This window comes from Sus scrofa, chromosome 15 (assembly GCF_054392235.1).
Source record: "Sus scrofa isolate SSC_HxYL_T2T_F1_AM1 chromosome 15, Sscrofa_HxYL_maternal_Yorkshire_Landrace_v2.0, whole genome shotgun sequence".
NCBI lineage: Eukaryota > Metazoa > Chordata > Mammalia > Artiodactyla > Suidae > Sus > Sus scrofa.
In genome coordinates, this window is record NC_139397.1 from 85,614,089 (window position 1) to 85,632,410 (window position 18,322).

Here is an 18,322-nt window from a genome sequence, read left to right on the forward strand (position 1 = left end):
CTCAGAAGATTCTATCAATTTAATTAAAGCAGACAACAGAATCTTACCTTTAAGGGTTGAAGTAAAAATAGAACCAAAGTTGGCTGTCTTGTTAATTAGGTGTTTTTGCTAAATACTTTAAGAAAACTTTGTTTTCAGTCATAATATGGGTGATCTGAACTACATAAAAACACTTAATGTGGGCTTGCTATTCCTCTGAGAAAAAGACATCCTTATATTTCTCATGTCAGAATCCAGGTAGGGAAAACAACCCCCCTCTCCCCAGCACTACTTTTCCTCTTAATTCTTTTTTATTTTGGCCATGCCTGTGGCATATGGAAGTTCCTGGGCCAGGGGTTGAACCACAGCAGTGACAACACCTGATTCTTAACTTGTTGATCCACCAGGGAACTCCTTCCTCTTAATTCTAATTCAGACCTCCTGAAAACCATTTGCCAGTGCCTAGGTTAACAAAGCAGCCATTGCCAGCCAACAAAATGATGGCAAAGAGCTGGAATGAAGCATCCTGAAGAAAATAGATTTATGAATGTACACCACATGTCTTGTATGGAGCCAAGTGACTTAGATACTGTCCTCCTCTAGTCATATGCCACAAAGAATCATTTCTCCTGAAAAACCAGCTAGCCTTGGTGGCCTCTCCTTTCAAATAAGATAGTTTGCATAGTTCAAGTGAAATGTGGCCCTTGGAAATCAAATTGTGATAGGATGTTAAGCATTCCTCTATAGTTTTATAATCACTCATTTTCATCTATAAGATAAATTTCACTGCCCAAATGTCATAAGCTATTTCAAATAGTTCTGTTAAAGAAGAAGAAGAAAAAAAGATATGCATGCCAAAAAATCATGTTGCCAGGTAAATTTATAAACAATTTTTAAAAAATATTTTCTTGCTTTTGCCCTAACTGCACAATTATTTGATCACAGTGGTTATTATTTTCTATTATTTTATAAGGTTCCTATAGTAAATATATAATTTTAAAATGGAACATACATATCTATAAATAATACATATATTGATATATATATATATACATATATAAACTTTATTTTCTGTGAATCTTAACCTAGTTTTATATATTAACATATTAGACAATGAGAATAAGCCACTTCCTTCATATCACCTTAAAATACCACTGTGCATTCCTTGCCTCTTCTATTTGTATACTATCATGTTTTGCTGAAATGCAACCCTAAATATATACTTTAATAGTATCTTAGTATTCTGCTAGGTGCTATAAGGAATTCAAATAAAGTACCAGATATTTCTCTGATCCAAGACTTTCCAATTTAGTTGAGTCAAGATCAGAGAACTGCATGGCTTCTAGAAATCAAGTAACAGAATAAGTGGCATGATTTGGACAATACCTGAATAGTTGAGATAGATGGAAAATTATTTTCCAGGCAAAGATAAAAATGAGCATAGCCCTAATGATAGAACTGAGTGACATATATCATTAGCAGGAGAATAAACTGTCTAGAGTTGGGGGTGGGTAATGGGAAGTACTGGTAAATACTGTTGCATAATTAGATGGTTTGTGCCTGTAAAATCAGACAAGTTTTACCCAAGATATAGTAAACTGACTGTGGAGTTAAATAGGCCTAGGGAGTCAGACAGAAAAAAGAAGTCGATCACAAGTATACATAGAGTATCCATTTTCAAGCTCCAAGATGTAAGTTAAATAACCTCTAAAATTTAACAATAAAATTAGAGTACATGGTGGTTAGAAGCACATTTTGGAATGAACACATATTGCCCAAGTCTAAATCTGAGGTCTACTGCTTACTAATTGTGGGACCTCAGGTGAGTTACATAATATTTTTGTGGCTCAATTATCTGCAAAATAATAATACCCACAAATGAGACAACACATATAAAGAACTTAAGAAAGGTCCTTGGCCCATAGTAAGTGCTATGAAAGTGTTGCCTATTGGTATTTATATAACTCACCTTTCTCTTGGCTTGGGTCCAGTGACATCAAGTTTCTTACACCATCAACTATGCTCTCTTCGTTGCTTGCATTATATACCATAATGTGTGGTCCTCTGTAAAATATAATATTGTATGTTATATATTGATACTATTCATATAATATTGTATGTTATATATCGATACTATTCAAACACACACACGAGGAGAAAAAAGGCAATAATTTCCAAAGACAGATGGACTGGAATAATCATCTTTTTTTGCTAAATACTGCAAATTTAACAACAAAAAATGCAACTGAGAGGAAATGCTGTGGCCCCATTACAAAGAAAGAGGTATGAAGCTTGGTAAAATAGACACCTTCCCCCAAACAGTGTCTTTAGTTATTATCAATTATTATCTTTTAAAGAAAAAGCAACTACATGAAATTTACTCTCAGACATTTTTTCTTGCATCTGGCAAGGTCAGCTTCTGACAAGTCAGAATTTGAATTGACCTCATTGGGTCTTTTTGGTGATAGAAGAGTTTAACCTGGAGACAGTCCCATGCAAATTAAAGCAAAACTTTGATAGAAATGGTCTGTTTTGCCTACTTGATTTCATCTTCATTTATGCTGTGGCATTTCTAACTTAACGGAAGTGTACTGCACTATGACTTTTGATTCCTAGGACCAAGGGGAAAGTGCATTCTCTGCATCATGAAGTTGATTACAAAAATATTAGTGATTTTACATCATATTCTAATATGCGGAATTGTTTTATATACCACTTAGTAAAAATTCTTCAGGAGCATTTGGTGAAAATTGAAAATTAAATACTTCATTTAGGCCAAAAAAGTAATAGGCAAACCAAATACAACAAACAAAAGCCCTATTTGCCATACCAAGTACCTATGTGTTATGGTTTAAAAACAATCCCATGTAAACAGATACTTTATGAACATTTTTATAATGATAAAAGGGATAAAGTATAAAGAAATGACTATATTTGAGTTTAAAATACAGTTCTGTATTTCAGAAGACTAGTATCAGTCAAACAAACCAGCACCAGCACTTCTGGCATACAGACTACTTACTGTCCATCTGTGTTTCTACTTTCTTGTTTTTCTTCTTTGGAGTTTTGTGAGGACTTTCCAGTACTACTGCCAAGGGCTGAGTCAGGATCATTTTTCAGTGTATTTATTATATCAGAAGAACCAATAGGAATATCTTGTGACTTCAGAGAAGTATTTTCAGCCTCATCTCTAGGCACTTCACTCAGTTCTTCCTTTTCATCTATCTCCTCAAGGCTATAATCAGAGCTTATTCCAGCTGCAAAGAAATGAAGATACAATCCTAAATATTAATTTGCTTCATTCATCCTATGAAATCCTGGCAAGGAAGGAATTTTCAAAATAATAATTAGTTGGACTTTTAAAAATTCTGATTCAAAGCTAATAGTAAAATACTTTTCTAATGGTGAATAATTACGTTAACATAAAATCAGACTATCGCAGACAGGCATTTCTAAAAATAATATATCACTACAGGTTTTTATTCATGCTAGAAAAAAGTTACTTAAGCTCTTAGGTTTCAAGTTATATATTTCACTTAAGACTACAACTTTCAATTAAATGACTTCTACCTTAATGTGATAGCTTTAATTGTAAATGAAAAGAACACAAAATTTTTATATTGGCTACAAGTGTACTTATAAGTTTGACTCAGTAGTTATTAGCACCAACTATGATTGAGAATTATCTGATCATCTTTTAAAAATACTGATGCTCACACTACTGCACATCTATTAAACCAGAATCTCTAATGGTGGGACCAAGAATTTTTGAGGTTTCAGGTGATTCTAGGTGCAACCAGGGTTAAAAGCCATTTACTTAAATGCTTAATATACTTTTTAAGATACAGAGTAAGTTATTGTACTTAGATGCTTAATATACTTAAGACACAGAATAAGTATTACACAATGAAAATTAATTTTAATTCTCACTTAGATTCTCAGAGATAACTTCTCTTAACAGTTTTTTTCTCTGTATTATCATAAGGTATAATGAACATATACCATATAAGTGGATATGCATACTCCCATTTCCTCCTCTCTTCTCTTGCTGGTTTACTTAATGTAAATGAAAGCATATACTTGATGTTTTCCACTAACTTTTTTTTCTCCACTTAAATATATCTCTTTTTTTTTTTTTTTTTTTTTTTTTTTTTTTTGTCTTTTTGTCTTTTTGCCATTTCTTGGGTCGCTCCCACGGCATATGGAGGTTCCCAAGCTAGGGGTTGAATCGGAGCTGTAGCCACTGGCCTACGCCAGAGCTACAGCAACACGGGATCTGAGCTGCATCTGCAACTTATACCACAGCTCACGGCAATGCCGGATCCTTAACCCACTGAGCAAGGCCAGGGATCGAACCCACAACCTCATGGTTCCTAGTCAGATTCGTTAACCACTGAGCCACGACTGGAACTCCCCGCTTAACTATATCTTAAAGATTGTCCCATATCAACATATGAGTGTGTATATGTGTGACTCTTTTCAATAGCTGTCCATTAGTATTTCATTGTATAAAAGTGTTTTATTATTCCTTAGCACAGACAACAAATGGCCAACACGGTAAAGAAGGAGGAGACATCCTAAGCAGCTGGTGTCCATACTAGCTGTGACAGCAAATATAAACCAAAGAATGAGGTTCCAGATCTTTGTTTATTTAAATATAATCCAGTGCTTCTACTTATACAATAGTAGTTGAATTTTACCAGGGTTGAGGGGGGGGAAGGTAGTATAGCATTGGATTATAGTGATCAACACATCTACAAATTTAATACAGGATTTAACATATTTAAAGAACATTTGAAATATTTAAAATGTATTTCTTTAATTTTATCTTTAAGCATATAGGCTATTTATGCTTTTTAATATACAAATATAGGGAATTTAATGACATTTTTGTTATAAATTTAAAAATATAATTTAAATTATTACAGAAAAAATAATTTGACTTTAATTTACATGTTATATATATAAATCTTGCTTTATCTCATGACATGTTGAAATAGTCATTTTGATGCCAATGTACAATATTATTTCTTTACAATAGCATATTACATCTATATAGTTAGAGTATATTTACATGATCTGAAAACTATTGAGAAAAATGAAAGGCTATTATGGTTTATATGCAAGTGTATTTTATATATGGCTCTTTGGTATATATTAAGCTCTTTTGGCAATTACATTAACTAAGGTAACATTTAGCAAACTACTGATCTTCCTAATTCTCTCTTGACCATCAGAAGTATTTCAGAGATACACAAATTTAAGTATGAGGTACTTGCTGAGAAACTGATCTTAAGGTATGAAGAATGAGTCACATGTTTCAAAAAATCTTTGCAAATTATTTTTCTGGGGTTTTATTTATAACTTAATAGTTACAAGTCCTTAAATATATATATATATTTGAAATGCATTCCTATTGTTAAAAGTCTTAGAAAAGACTGTGATTCTTTTAAAAAAATTCTAATCATCCAAGAACACTCTCACACTTTGTTTGACTAGTACCAATTTTCCCAAGCTTTAAATATTAAATCAAGTTTGCTTTATATATGTTAACACAATTAAACTATGTCCAAATTTTAGAATTACAACAACAACAAATGAATTGGGGGCTGTGAACAATGAGTAATTTTCACAAATGTTATACTGCAACTATTATTTTTCAGCTTCATATGTTCTAAGAAAATTCACTTTCAAGAAATAAGAGTATGCAAAATCTTAGTGTAGTTTTTAGATATAATAACTTCCAAACTAAACTATGTTTAAAAGTTATAAAAAACATAATTTGAAAGTGTAATTATTAAAATTTTTTACCCTTAGCTCTATATAATTTGAACACTTTATTTTAATTTTTAACTCCTTCTAAAGATTGCAAAATTAACTTTAAAAATAAATTTTTTTTTTTTTTTGGTCTTTTGTCTTTTTGTCTTTTGTTGTTGTTGTTGTTGCTATTTCTTGGGCCACTCCCGCAGCATATGGAGGTTCCCAGGCTAGGGGTTGAATCGGAGCTGTAGCCACCGGCCTACGCCAGAGCCACAGCAACGCGGGATCTGAGCCGCGTCTGCAACCTACACCACAGCTCATGGCAACGCCGGATTGTTAACCCACTGAGCAAGGGCAGGGACCGAACGCGCAACCTCATGGTTCCTAGTCGGATTCGTTAACCACTGCGCCACGACGGGAACTCCCTAAAAATAAATTTTAAAATTATTTAAAATCCACAAAATGTGTGGTATGTGTAAAATAAATTTAAATTTTTCAAAGATGCTTTTTGTAGGTTTCCTGGAGATGGTCAAAAGGGCAAAATTGATAAATACTATTCTTTGCTAAAACAATTTATTAGATTAAATCTGTTCTATTCTGGTGAAATACCTTTTTTTTAAGTTATTCATTCAAAAAAATGTTCACTGTGTCAGACACCATTGTAGCTGCTGCCAGAGTTGTTTTCTCTTTCCTTTTAAAAGCTGAGATACAATTTACATTCAGGAAAAATTCATCATGTTTGGAATACATTCAGCAATGTTCAGTTTTGACATCGATTGATCTATCTTTGTGTGACTACCACCACAATCAAGATGTAGAACAATTCCATCATCCCTCCAAATCCCCCATGCTCCTTGGTAATCAGCTCCTCTCTCTAACCCCAGCCCCTGGCAACAACTATCCTTATAGTTATGTCTTTGCAAGAATGTGAGATGAATGAAATCATCCAGCATCAAGCTAGGAAAGCCCGGTTTCCTTCCTTTAACATATGTATTTAAGGTTTAGCCATGCTGTTTTGTGTGTTAGCTTCTTGTTCCTTTTTATAGCTAAGTTATAGTATTCTAATGTTTGGACAGACTATATTTTGTTTATCCATTCCTCAGTTTAGGGACATTGAGTTGTTGCCTATTTTTGGCAATTATAAATAAAAATTCTATAATAATTCATATGCAGGTTTTTGTATGCACATTCGTTTTCATTTTTCTTGAGAAAATTCTTAGGAGTGGGATTTCTAGGTCATACAGAAAATAAATCCTTGTTTTTATTAAAAAAAAGAAAAAACTTGCTAAAATATTTCCCAAACCGGCCACATGATGTTTCATTCCTTTAAGTAGTGTGTGATAGTATACTAATTTTCAATAACTGGTTTGAGGTGATAAGGACTCTGAGTCACTGAGAAATTGAGTAAAATTATTTCTGATAGGATTCAGATCAAACTTTACCTAACTATGAAGTTTTGTCATCTGGTAACAAAATAATTCTAATTAATTTAAAAATAAAAATCCCAATCAAAAGCAATGGTATAGAAAATAAGCATGTTTAGATAACAAAAGAGTAGTTCAATAAAGAAAATATATATATTCTTTTATATTTGTACACTGAAAATAATAAAGTTCAAACAGTATTGCCCAAAAGCAGAAAGCCAAATAGAAGCTGAAATCCTTCAGAGCCACTTATTTTATTCATCTTACATGTTGCCATATTCATCTACTGTGTGATTAGAGAAAAACCTCAAACTCTAAAAATTTCAAGTGATAAGAAACTACTTTTTTCTTTCTTTCTGTCTGTCTCTCTTTCTCTTCTTTCTCTCTTTGTCTTTTTAGGGCCACACTTGTGGCATATGGAAGTTCCCAGGCTAGGGGTCGAATCCGGGCTGCAGCTGCCAGCCTACACCACAGTCACAGCAACAGGGAATCCACGCCGCATCTGTGACCTACACCCCAGTTTACGGCAACACCCGATCCTTAACCCACTGAGCAAGGCCAGGGATCAAAGCTGGGTCCTCATGGATACTAGTCGGGTTTGTTACTGCTGAGCCGTGATGGAAACTCCCTGCTATTTTCTTATGAGACATTTTTACACAAGGAATTACCAAGTAACCAAATCTATGTGTGAAGACATCTCAATCTGCCTTAAACAAAGCAGCAGGCAGGAAAGTCAGGTCACCTACATGGCAGAGATGCGGCGGCTGCCTCAGGTGTTGCAGGGCGCTCTGAGAGAGGTGCTCCCGCCAGCAGCTCAGGTACAGTGCCCTGTTCAGGACGAGGGAGCCCGGGGCCAAGGGACACTTCTGCCAAAAAAGTACAATCTGTAGAAATGGCACTTCAACAACAGGGCTAAGGCAAGCAGAGACCAGGAAGCATTTCAGAAGAAATCAGATTTGTGAGCTCACAATTAGCTATGCATTAAACAAGAGCTAAAAGGAGAAAATAGGATAAGAAAGAGCTAACAAGCAAAGTTTGAATAGCAGCCACTTTTCTCTAATACTTCAGAATCTTCTCATTTCATTTATATAGTTTGATGTTATTTAATTTTCTTTGTGAAACAGAATGGTATCATTGATATTCTGGGTAAGACTTGAGAAAAATCATTACTGGTTATCTAGTGGTAGTGGTTATCTAGTGGTAGTGTGTTTAATCACAGAGGAAAAGAATTCTGTGTCAAAATCTTAAATTCCTAAATATCACCTAAGGATTAAAGATTCAGGAGCATTTGGGTGCTTCTGAGTTTTCCTGTATTTGTGAATATAAATTATAAAAATTAGTAGTTACATTAGGCAATTTTTTTATACCTATCAAACTATCCCCATGCTAAAGTACCAACATATAGTAATATTATATTTTTGATTAAACATTGTCTCTCATATTCATGTATAACTAACTTTAGGGATTAAGAAATTTTACATTTATTCTTACAATAGCTACTAAATAGCTATTATTAAACATTAGGAAGCAATATTAAATTTAATTATTTTTAGTGGAAATTCACTTATTTGGAGAGAATCCAAAATAAAATCATTTAATAGAAAATATTTCCTAATAAATTTTTATCATTGGATTAGAACAATATGAACACACCTAGGACAGCTGCATCCAAATGGTACTTTACACCTTCATATAAGTTTTCTTCTGAACACACCAAGGGACATTCCTAACTAAGATATGCCATTCTTCTTGGGAAGAAGACTGAAAAATGGAAAACCTGGCATTGCATAAGGAAAAGCAGGAGACCTAGTAGGAAAAGTAATCAAGGTATCATTACAGAACTAAAATTTTGACTTCTGTGTTTCACACTCCAAACTCAAAAGATACGGTATACTTGTCATTTCATACTACACAACATTTGAGAAGTCAAAGCATCTGTATTTCTTTCATATACAGCACTTTAGAACTAGATTCATTTCTAAACTGTCCTGGAAATTCTTTCTCAGTAGTTACATGATACAGAATAGAGGTGTCATACCTGGGCTGGACAGGCCCTCGGAAGAGTTTGCTTCTAAAACACTGTCTGGAGGAACTGCAGGTACTGACTGCAGGGCTAGAAGACAGAAGAAACACAGCTTATAAGCAAGTCACATTCAGAAATGAAACAATTCCTTAGTGGCTTAATTTAGCAATTTTTATTTAATTCAGAAAGAGCACCAACCTTACTAAAATTGTTATTTTACTTGTCCAGCTGTGACACAACTAAAATCAACTTAGATTCCCATTCCTAGGTGTAGTCAATCCTGGAAAGGTAGTATCTTTCTGAATAGATTCAAAAATTATAACATGCTCATTTTAGGATAAAGGAGCTGTAAAATTTTTTATTTTGTTAAGTTACAGATTGTTTATAGGTAGAATTATCAGGGATTATCTAAGTATTATTGTTATAATCAATTAATCAAAAGCCTAAGTTTAGGGAGCTCCTGTTGTAGCTCAGCAGTAATGAACCCAGCTAGTATTCATGAGTACATGGGTTTGATCCCTGGCCTTGGTCAGTGGGTTAAGAATCCAGCATTGCCATGTGCTGTGGTGGAGGTCACAGATGTGACTCGGATCCATCATTGCTGTGGCTGTGGCTGGCAGCTACAGTTCCAATTTGACCTCTAGCTTGGGAACTTCCATATCCTGCAGGTGTGGCCCTAAACAGCAAAAAAAAGCCTAAATACTATTATTATTTAATGAAAAGATTTATAACCTGTATCATTTTTATTGTCTATATTTAAAAAAAGACAACACAAATATAATGTTAACGGGAAAAGAGACATTACCAGTTACGTGACTGTTTTCATCACTTTGTTGCAGGGCTATTTTGGAGGGTGGGGAAGGTGCTTTTCGCTTTGTCCTTTTCAAAGATGAATTCCCAGTGGATCTGCTACTGAGCTGCAGAGAGCCTGTCCTCACTATGCCTGCTCCGCAGGAATTCTACGGAAAGCAAAATGACCCAACATAATTTCTATTTAGAAATGCACAGCAAACTTGAAGACACTGACCTTTACATCAGATATATCACAGGCCAGTATGGAACATGAAGGTCATTCATTCACAAAGCATTTATGGAGTATCTGCCACATGCGAGAGATGGATATGGAAAGAACAATAAAATATGGTCCTTCTCAAGAAAGTTAGGCTAGGATGGGAGGCCAGCATGTAAACAGCTAATTAAAATGTGGAAGACTCAGAGGCAACACAGTTAAGAAAAATCTGGAGAAAATACTGGATTTAAAGTAAAATGTGAAAAAGGGAAGAATATTTGTACATTAAGTCTGGCTTGAAGGATCTCTTTTTAGCATAATATGTCAATGACAAACATTTCAAAAATCTATGTCTACCCAAGGCAAGGTCATTTGAGGTCGTTGACTCTATACACATCTAATGCTCAGAGCATGTGACTGTCAGCTGGCTGGCTGGTGCCTCCTGGCTCATTGCCATGTCACCTTGCTCTTTCCCTTAACAACAAAGCTGCTTAAAAGAGTTATTCATAGTTTTTGTCTCCAATTTCTCATCTCCCACTTGACCCCCTCCAATCAGACTTTTCCTAGCCTTTGATCTGTTAAAACTATTCCTATCTGTGACATAATAGAAAATATATAAAGTTCTCTGCCTTCATTCCTGACAAAGAGCCCCTAAAACCCTTTTCTTTCCTAAGTGGCCAGAAAACTAGAAGTATCCCTTGTTCTAATATCAGCCTTGGACCCCAGTTCCTGACACCGAGCTCCTGAAACTTTTATGATTCCCTGAGTATATCTTTTATTGTAATGAGGTAACTTTGGATGGGCCCCTGGATGAAGACTATTCACAGGAAAGTCATGACAAGAAGCTTGGAATTTTCAGCCCTGCCCTCATTCTCTTGAGAAGGGCTGAAAATGGAGTTAATGAGTCATGCGTAAGTGAGGCTGCCATAAAAGCACAAGTGCATGGAGTTCACAAAACCTCCAGATTGCTGGACAGCTGGAGGTGCTAGGAGAGTGGCATACTTGGACAGGCTGTGGAAGCCCCATGACCCTTCCTGCCTACCTTGCCCTCTACATCTCTTCCATCTAGATGTTCATCTATATCCTTTGGCATATCCCTTAAGGAACTGGTAAATGTAAGCAAGTGTTTCCCTGAATTCTGTGAGCTATAGAAATTTAACTGAACCTGAGGAGGGAGTCAAAGGAACCTCTAACTTATAGCCAGTTGTTGATCAGAAGTAGGAAACAATCTGGGCTTGTGACTGGTATCTCAAGTCCAAGGAGGGGTGTCATTGGAACCTCTAATCAATAGCCACAGGTCAGGAGCACAGCTGATAACCTGGACTCATGGTTAATGTCTGCAGTGTGCATGGGAAAGGGAGGGCAGTCCTGTGGAACTGAGACCTTATCCTGTGGAATCTGATTGTTTCTGGGTAGATGGTATTGGAATTTAATTGAATTTCTTAGACACTTTGCTGGTGCCTAAAGATTGCTAGGAGGATGGGGAAAAACCTCCCCATGTTTGGTGAGAAGAAGTGAAATGTTTTGTGGGAGTAGCAAAGACGACTCACAGGGAAAAAACACAGAGTAAGGAACAACTGGGTGTTTCCCTACATGGGTACAAACTGAGTTTTTCCCCTTACATGATCAAAGTCATCAATGACCTCCCCCATGACTAAATCAGTGGTTACTTCTTAGAACTCATTTATCCTACCTATTAGCAGCACTAAACAGAGCTAACCACCCTGCAAAATCTACTTTTTCTTACTTCCAGGCATTATTCCTAACTCTGTATAGATCTAAACTCTGTTTTCTGTATTGGTTCCTTTTCATCTAGTCCTTGAACACGATAGCCTTCATGCTGCTCCTCAAATGTGCCAGGAGTCTTCCCACCTCAGGTTGGCTGCCCTTGCTGTTCCCTGTCCCTGGAAATGCTCTTCTAATAACTTACCCCCTAATCTTCCTCAGGTCATTTCGCAATTGTCACCTTTTCAGTGAGCTCCTCCTTGACTGCCCCCCCCAATACTCCCTATCCCTGTTCCCAAATGGATCTTTATAATCAGGATTTAATCACTCTCTAACACAGAGATGACTTATTTACCTCATTTATTGTTGCTTCCACCAGGTTTGACTCTAAAGACAAGGATTTTTTTCCCCTCCTATTTCGCTCATTTCTGTATTTCCAGAACAATGTCTGGCTCATGGACGTTTCTCAATAAATATTTGTTGAGTGAATGAAAGAGATGAACAAAATATTTCCTTCTTATTTTGCCAATAAAAGCCTTGATAAACTTGGACTAGGGAGTTATTGTAAAGCTTGGGCCATTTCAGTCTTATGAGACAATGTACATATAACTAAGGGAAGTGACATAGTTCATAAGGTATTTGTCAGTCATTATGACCTGCTACACACTACATAAAATTTAGCAAATTTACTATTTTGTAATATTGTAATATTTCTGCCAAAGAAGAAAGGAAGCCTGCCCTCCCAGAGACAAGTTTGAGTTAGTTGTCATCACCGCCAGCTGTGTGAAGCACTAATGAGGAAGGCAGCTCATCTCACAGGGACAGAAGCAGAGTTGGGCCCACAGTGGCAGGCACCTGGCAGAACATACCTCTCACCAAGGTTAACTCACCTTTTAAGGGGGTCGGATAGGGTGGCACCAGCCTAGCCTTATCAGTAGTCAAAACATTAAACAACTTCCATACCAGCTGGTCAGTAGCTGCAGCCATCATGCTCCACTCATTGCTCTGGTGTCTCCTACAGACATCTCCATAATCCAGCATGAAAAGAGTTAAAGCCTGTCACTCAAACCCAGATTTTGATTCAGTCACTAAAGCCAATTCTGATTAAATAAGAGGGTTCTCCCCACCCCACCTGGGTGGGTGTATAGGTGGGTCCTCATTTGCTATTTGGACTTTGAGAAGCACCCTCAGCGATAAAGAGCTGAGAAAGAAATGTAGTGGTGGATCGGCAATATCTAAATATCATTTTGAGTAGAACATAAAGTTTAAATAAAAACCTTCATACCGATGATACGTCTCTGTGTTCAGAAACTTTCACTTGCTATCTAAAAAAAGTAAGAAATTTAGGGATCATTAGGTAGAAGAGCAAAAACTCTCCTGAAACAATGTGACACCCCATTTTTTAAAATATTGATCTAGAACATCAAAGGCAGTAGAAAATATTTTATTTCTTGATGAGTTTACTTCTGTAAAGCCCTATTCAAGCATGCCATGTTGCTATCACAGACCTAATTTATTACCAGTAGGAACACAGTAGGTGATCAGTAAGTAACTGTGAATGCATGAAGTCATGGTAGCATTTGATTTTCCTCCTAATTCCATGCCTAAAATGTGCTTCCTATGTTTTGACTGATTGCCATCATGTAGCCTGTGATAACTCGGTTCTTCTGTAGGTCAGAGTCCCAGCCGCTAACATTTATTGGTCTTTTCTATGACCTGATAAACCACAACATGAGTTTCCCAGACAACAGTATCTGTCTAGGAGTTGGAGCTCTTAAATTTTGGTTGAGATATTATAGAGCAGATAGAAAAGAAATAAAAAAGGGAGGAATGTATATACATGGGCTCACACATTTATATGGCCCTAATAACTCAAAGACAGGATAAAAATAAACTCATATATTTCATTTATCACTCTAGAGGTCTTAAAATAAGCTAACTTTTTTTTGGTACAGGATATTTATATTTCTATGGACAAAGCATTAACATTTTTTCAAAGTACAAATATTTCAATGTTAAAAATGCTAAAATATTTTGATAGCATTTGTGAAGATAGTTGAGGGAATTCATGTTAGAAGGGCAAAGCCATGAACATCCTGGGGGGAGCCCATGTTGTATAACCTTAACTCTTTAAAATTTACCCCCTTACTCTATCATGTGGGTGGGTCATGAAAGAAAATGGATTTATGTTTCCAGACCTGCAACTGGACCATAAAGACTAAGAACAAAGACTTTTGAAGAGAACATGACTGCCACCAAGTGCAACCAGGTCAACTTTGTTCCCTGCAAAACTAGATTCCATGCTGTAATTAATGGTTCGAACTTACTAACTTTATGATAGAAACGTAAATGTAACAACTGACATGAGATGGGCCAAGGCAGGAATGAGAATGGTGAATTTGGATAATCAGCAGATTAGTGATAAGAATCTAAGTTTTGTTCTGAGATGTGAGTGACATTAGTATTGGCATTTGAGGAAATACCTTAATATACACTTCTTGCTTCCTATAAGACAGAGAGACAAGTGTTTTTAATTTTATTTTTTGTTTTTTGGTTTTTTTAAAGAGACTTAAGAATTTTAATCAGCTAAGCAGCAGCCTAGAGAAAATCAAACTTGGAGTTATTTTGTGATAACTAAAACATCACTATTAAGTCTAAAATAGAGGAACCCCTGGGACCTCATATCTACTGCAAACATCTATCTCTAGGGTAGAAGCCTGCAGGAAGAGAGGGGGCATTTTAAGGTAGATCTAGGTGTTCCTAAATAGACTGTAGCCAAGAAAACTGGTATGTTCTGTGGAATGCGTGTAGAATATATGGATCAAGCACACAAGTGTGCTAAAAAGCAGACGTACTAAACTATCATCGTTATTAAGTAAACATATCATGAGTTCCCACATAAATGTTGAAAAAAAGAAAAAAAAAAGGTGTGGAAGGCCACCAATGCATTGCTAAACTCTGTTTTGTTCTGTGCACTTCAGGAATATGCTCCCTAACAGGCAACCAATAGTTCTATACTTGCATTCGTCAGGGCTGAGCTACCAGGATTTTGAGTCTGAGTCTGTCTAATTGGACAGGAGCTTACAGAGGGTTTTCAAGTTGGACGACAGCCAGCGAAATGGTTACCCAACCACATGAACTTTGGGGTCGATGCCAGAGCTTGAACCAGGGAATGTGGCATTTATTTTATTGTCCCTGCAACCTTCTGCCTTCTTCTCCACAACATAGGAAAAAGTAAGAGTATGCGCTGCATAGGGACCAGCTGCTTGTGTGAAGTGACCTGGGTAAAGCACTAAGTGCTGCCTCTAGCATGTGTACACACTCCATAAATAGTAGCTAATGTTAATTACATATAATTGGCCTATTTTCAAGTGAATGAAAGTATAAATAAAATAAGCAAATGATGGTTATAATGTAGAGGTTAGAGTAAAATGTGACGATAAAAGGAGACAGCTAAGAGTTAAATATCTCTTCACTCTTAAGACATTTTTTCTAAGAATTCTAAGACTGTACTTTCTTTAGTGATAGTGGTAGTGGGTGTCCTATTAGAGTCAACCTCAGTTATAATCAATCTTAAACAACTTAAGCAATGTGTGCTTAGTCCACTGCACAAACCAAATTCACTGTGTATTAAAACCCCACCTTTAAGTCACCTCAGGCAGCTTCATGTTACCTTAAAGGAATTTAATAAAAGCTAAATATCTTTAATAGTAGCTTGTTAAATCTTAGTGAGGAGTATAGGGAGCTCCTCCCTATACAAATTTGAATATTTCATAAATTTTTCATAAATTTAAGGTGAACAGTTAAAATGAAAGAACTGCCAAGGCAAGGCTCATTTCCTCTAGTCAAATTATGACTAAAATTTTTAAAAGGCGTTTAGATCAAATTATATTTAAGTCCAAAGGATTTACAAAACAAGAAAACAGAGAGGTTTCTTTCTACTATGTTAAAAACACTTTGGTTAATGATTAGACATATTCAATTATTTACTCTAGTTAAAGTCACTAAGTCTGCTGGCCTTCAGTGAAAACTGCACCTCTAACAGGAATGTACAGCACTGAATTTTATGGTCTGTGAAAAGAAAAATATTGCACAAAGAAATAGAATTCACTAATGAAAGTGGCAAGGTCAAGGTGAAAAACATGACAGATAGTTAATCCCTCATAATTCATATCCAGATCAAAATTCACTGGTTTAAAATGGAACTAGGAGTTCCTGTTGTGGCTCAGTGGTTAATGAATCCAACTAGGAACCATGAGGTTGCGGGTCTGATCCCTGGCCTTGCTCAGTGGGTTAAGGATCTGGCGTTGCTGTGAGCTGTGGTGTAGGCCGCAGACGTGGCTCAGAGCCCGCGTTGCTGTGGCTCTGGCATAGGCGGGTGGCTACGGCTCTGATTAGACCCCTGGCCTGGGAATCTCCATATGCTGCGGGAGCGGCCCAAAGAAATGGCAAAAAGACAACAACAACAACAACAAAAAGGAACTAAATTTACCTGAAGGAAATAGAATTGAATGGCATTCAGTAGGTTTATTTAGGACTAGCTCTGTGCTAGTTATTAGATCAGTTATTAATCATAGTTGAAATATAAGATATGGATCATTGAAATCAATAAATTCTGGTTAAAAGAATACAAATAGGAAAATAATTTTTAAAAGACTGATTCAAAGGATAGAAATACAGTGGCCCAATTTCAATGATGTTATTAAATGTTTCTATTAGAAGCTTTTGGATTTTCATTTGTTTATAATATGATTTCCATGGGGGGGGTAATGAGGTTAAAAAGAACCAAAGAAACCTTTTAAAATTGTCTGAAAACTCATATAATTTTCTTTTCTTCTTAAGGGACAGACGCCCATAATCCTTTTCCATCCTGGACAGTCTCAATAAATGCTATAGAGTATTATAAAATATCTTATAATTAACATTAGGTTTCCCTAATTTACAGTGAATTGTATCCTAATGACCCAACTTTCATGTAACTAAAGATCAAGCTTTAACTCTTAACTATTGTTTGTTTGTTTATTTCTTTTTAGGGCCACACCTGCAGCATATGAAGTCCTGGGCTAGGGACTGAATCAGAGCTGCAGCTGCCGGCCCACAGCACAGCACAGCAATGCTGGATCCTTAACCCACTAAGCAAGGCCAGGGATTGAACCATCATCCTCATAGTTATTAGTCGGGTTCTTAACCCACTGAGCCACAATGGGAACTCCTAACTTTTGATGGAAGAATTCTAAAATAATTTTACAACTTAAACAACAAATCAGTTTTCTTAAGCTTCAAAACATATTATACCACAGTGGACATAATATAGAAGTGGAATATATTCTATTGAATGTCAAAGTAGGCAAAGGTCTGAAGCTAAGTTTTTATTACAGTGAAATCAGTTTTATTACTGATTTCATCATAAAATTAGCACAATCTCCTATGACATTCGAACATACATTGATGAGGAAAAAGGGAAAGGAAAATCACTAAATCCTAGCAAATATAGGTCACCTCATAGAAATGTTGGTGTCTAACTTTTTTCCTTATACCTGTACACAGGCACACGCGCGAGCACACGTGTTTTGACTTGTATTGGATGAAAGCGCACATACCAGTTTCTTTGTTTATGATGTTTTCTCACATAGCATGCTGTCTTTTAGTGGGTCTAAAGCAAGTTTATTTTGCTGCCCTGAATTTCCTTGTTCTACACTCTTTTCCCCCTGGGCAGCACTTACTCCTTAGTCCTAAAATTCTAGGTCTTGTATATTCTCTTTTCTTTTTCTCTCCATAAGCTTGTTTTAAGATCCTTCATTGCTAGCACTGAAAGTCTTATCCTCCTTAAGTCAACCTAGACTTTAGAAAGTCATTATCAGTGAAGGGCTATAACAAATTTTAGGTGCCAAATGACTGTAATTAAGGAAAGGAGACATTGGGCAGCAGTATCAGAGCCTGGAGTTCTTAAGCCACACTGTGAAAGCAGTCATCTCTTCTGCCAATTTTAAGAGTTTCTATCAATCTCTAAAACAAATTCTATGAGAAGAAGCAATAAAATTAGAGTGGGATTCACTAATAGTTATCTAAATGACCACTACCACTCTTAATTTGAGACGTTTTGGGTTACTAAGAAAAAGTTAAATCTCTTCAGAGGATTCTGAGTGGCCAGGCTTCTCACTAATTTCTCTCAAAACTATCTAGTTTTAAACTCACCATTTAGTGAACGATAACATCTGTCTTCTCTGGTTAACAAACTCATTGACCTGAACATATCTTCTTCACACATTTCATATCTTCTGCCTCTTTTAAATGATAGATAACCCAAAATGTAACACAGGGTTTTACATTTCTCTTCTTGAGGCAGTCTGCTTTCATTTCATCAACACTCCCATACTTTGAGAAAGCATATAACCAAGTCTT

General features: G+C 36.1%; 1 protein-coding gene and 1 long non-coding RNA gene across 15 annotated transcripts in view; one reads left to right on the forward strand and one right to left on the reverse strand.

Moving 5' to 3' along the window:
- Positions 1-18,322, forward strand: part of LOC102164208 (uncharacterized) — a 115,402-nt gene that overhangs the window by 93,361 nt on the left and 3,719 nt on the right. The window lies entirely within an intron of this gene.
- Positions 1-18,322, reverse strand: part of COBLL1 (cordon-bleu WH2 repeat protein like 1) — a 154,916-nt gene that overhangs the window by 11,922 nt on the left and 124,672 nt on the right. For 7 of the 14 annotated variants that reach the window (XR_014829463.1, XM_021075409.2, XM_021075415.2 and 4 more), the window contains 5 exons: positions 9,992-10,145; positions 9,202-9,276; positions 7,910-8,029; positions 3,002-3,236; positions 1,949-2,043 (listed from right to left, as the gene is read on the reverse strand). Coding sequence is in view for 11 of the 14 variants with exons in the window: in XM_021075409.2 (XP_020931068.2) it covers positions 1,949-2,043; positions 3,002-3,236; positions 7,910-8,029; positions 9,202-9,276; positions 9,992-10,145 (679 nt within the window). In the remaining 3 variants the exon portion in view is untranslated. The remainder of the gene's footprint in view (positions 1-1,948; positions 2,044-3,001; positions 3,237-7,909; positions 8,030-9,201; positions 9,277-9,991; positions 10,146-18,322) is intronic. The other 7 variants (XR_014829465.1, XM_021075411.2, XM_021075421.2 and 4 more) reach the window with 2 other exon arrangements.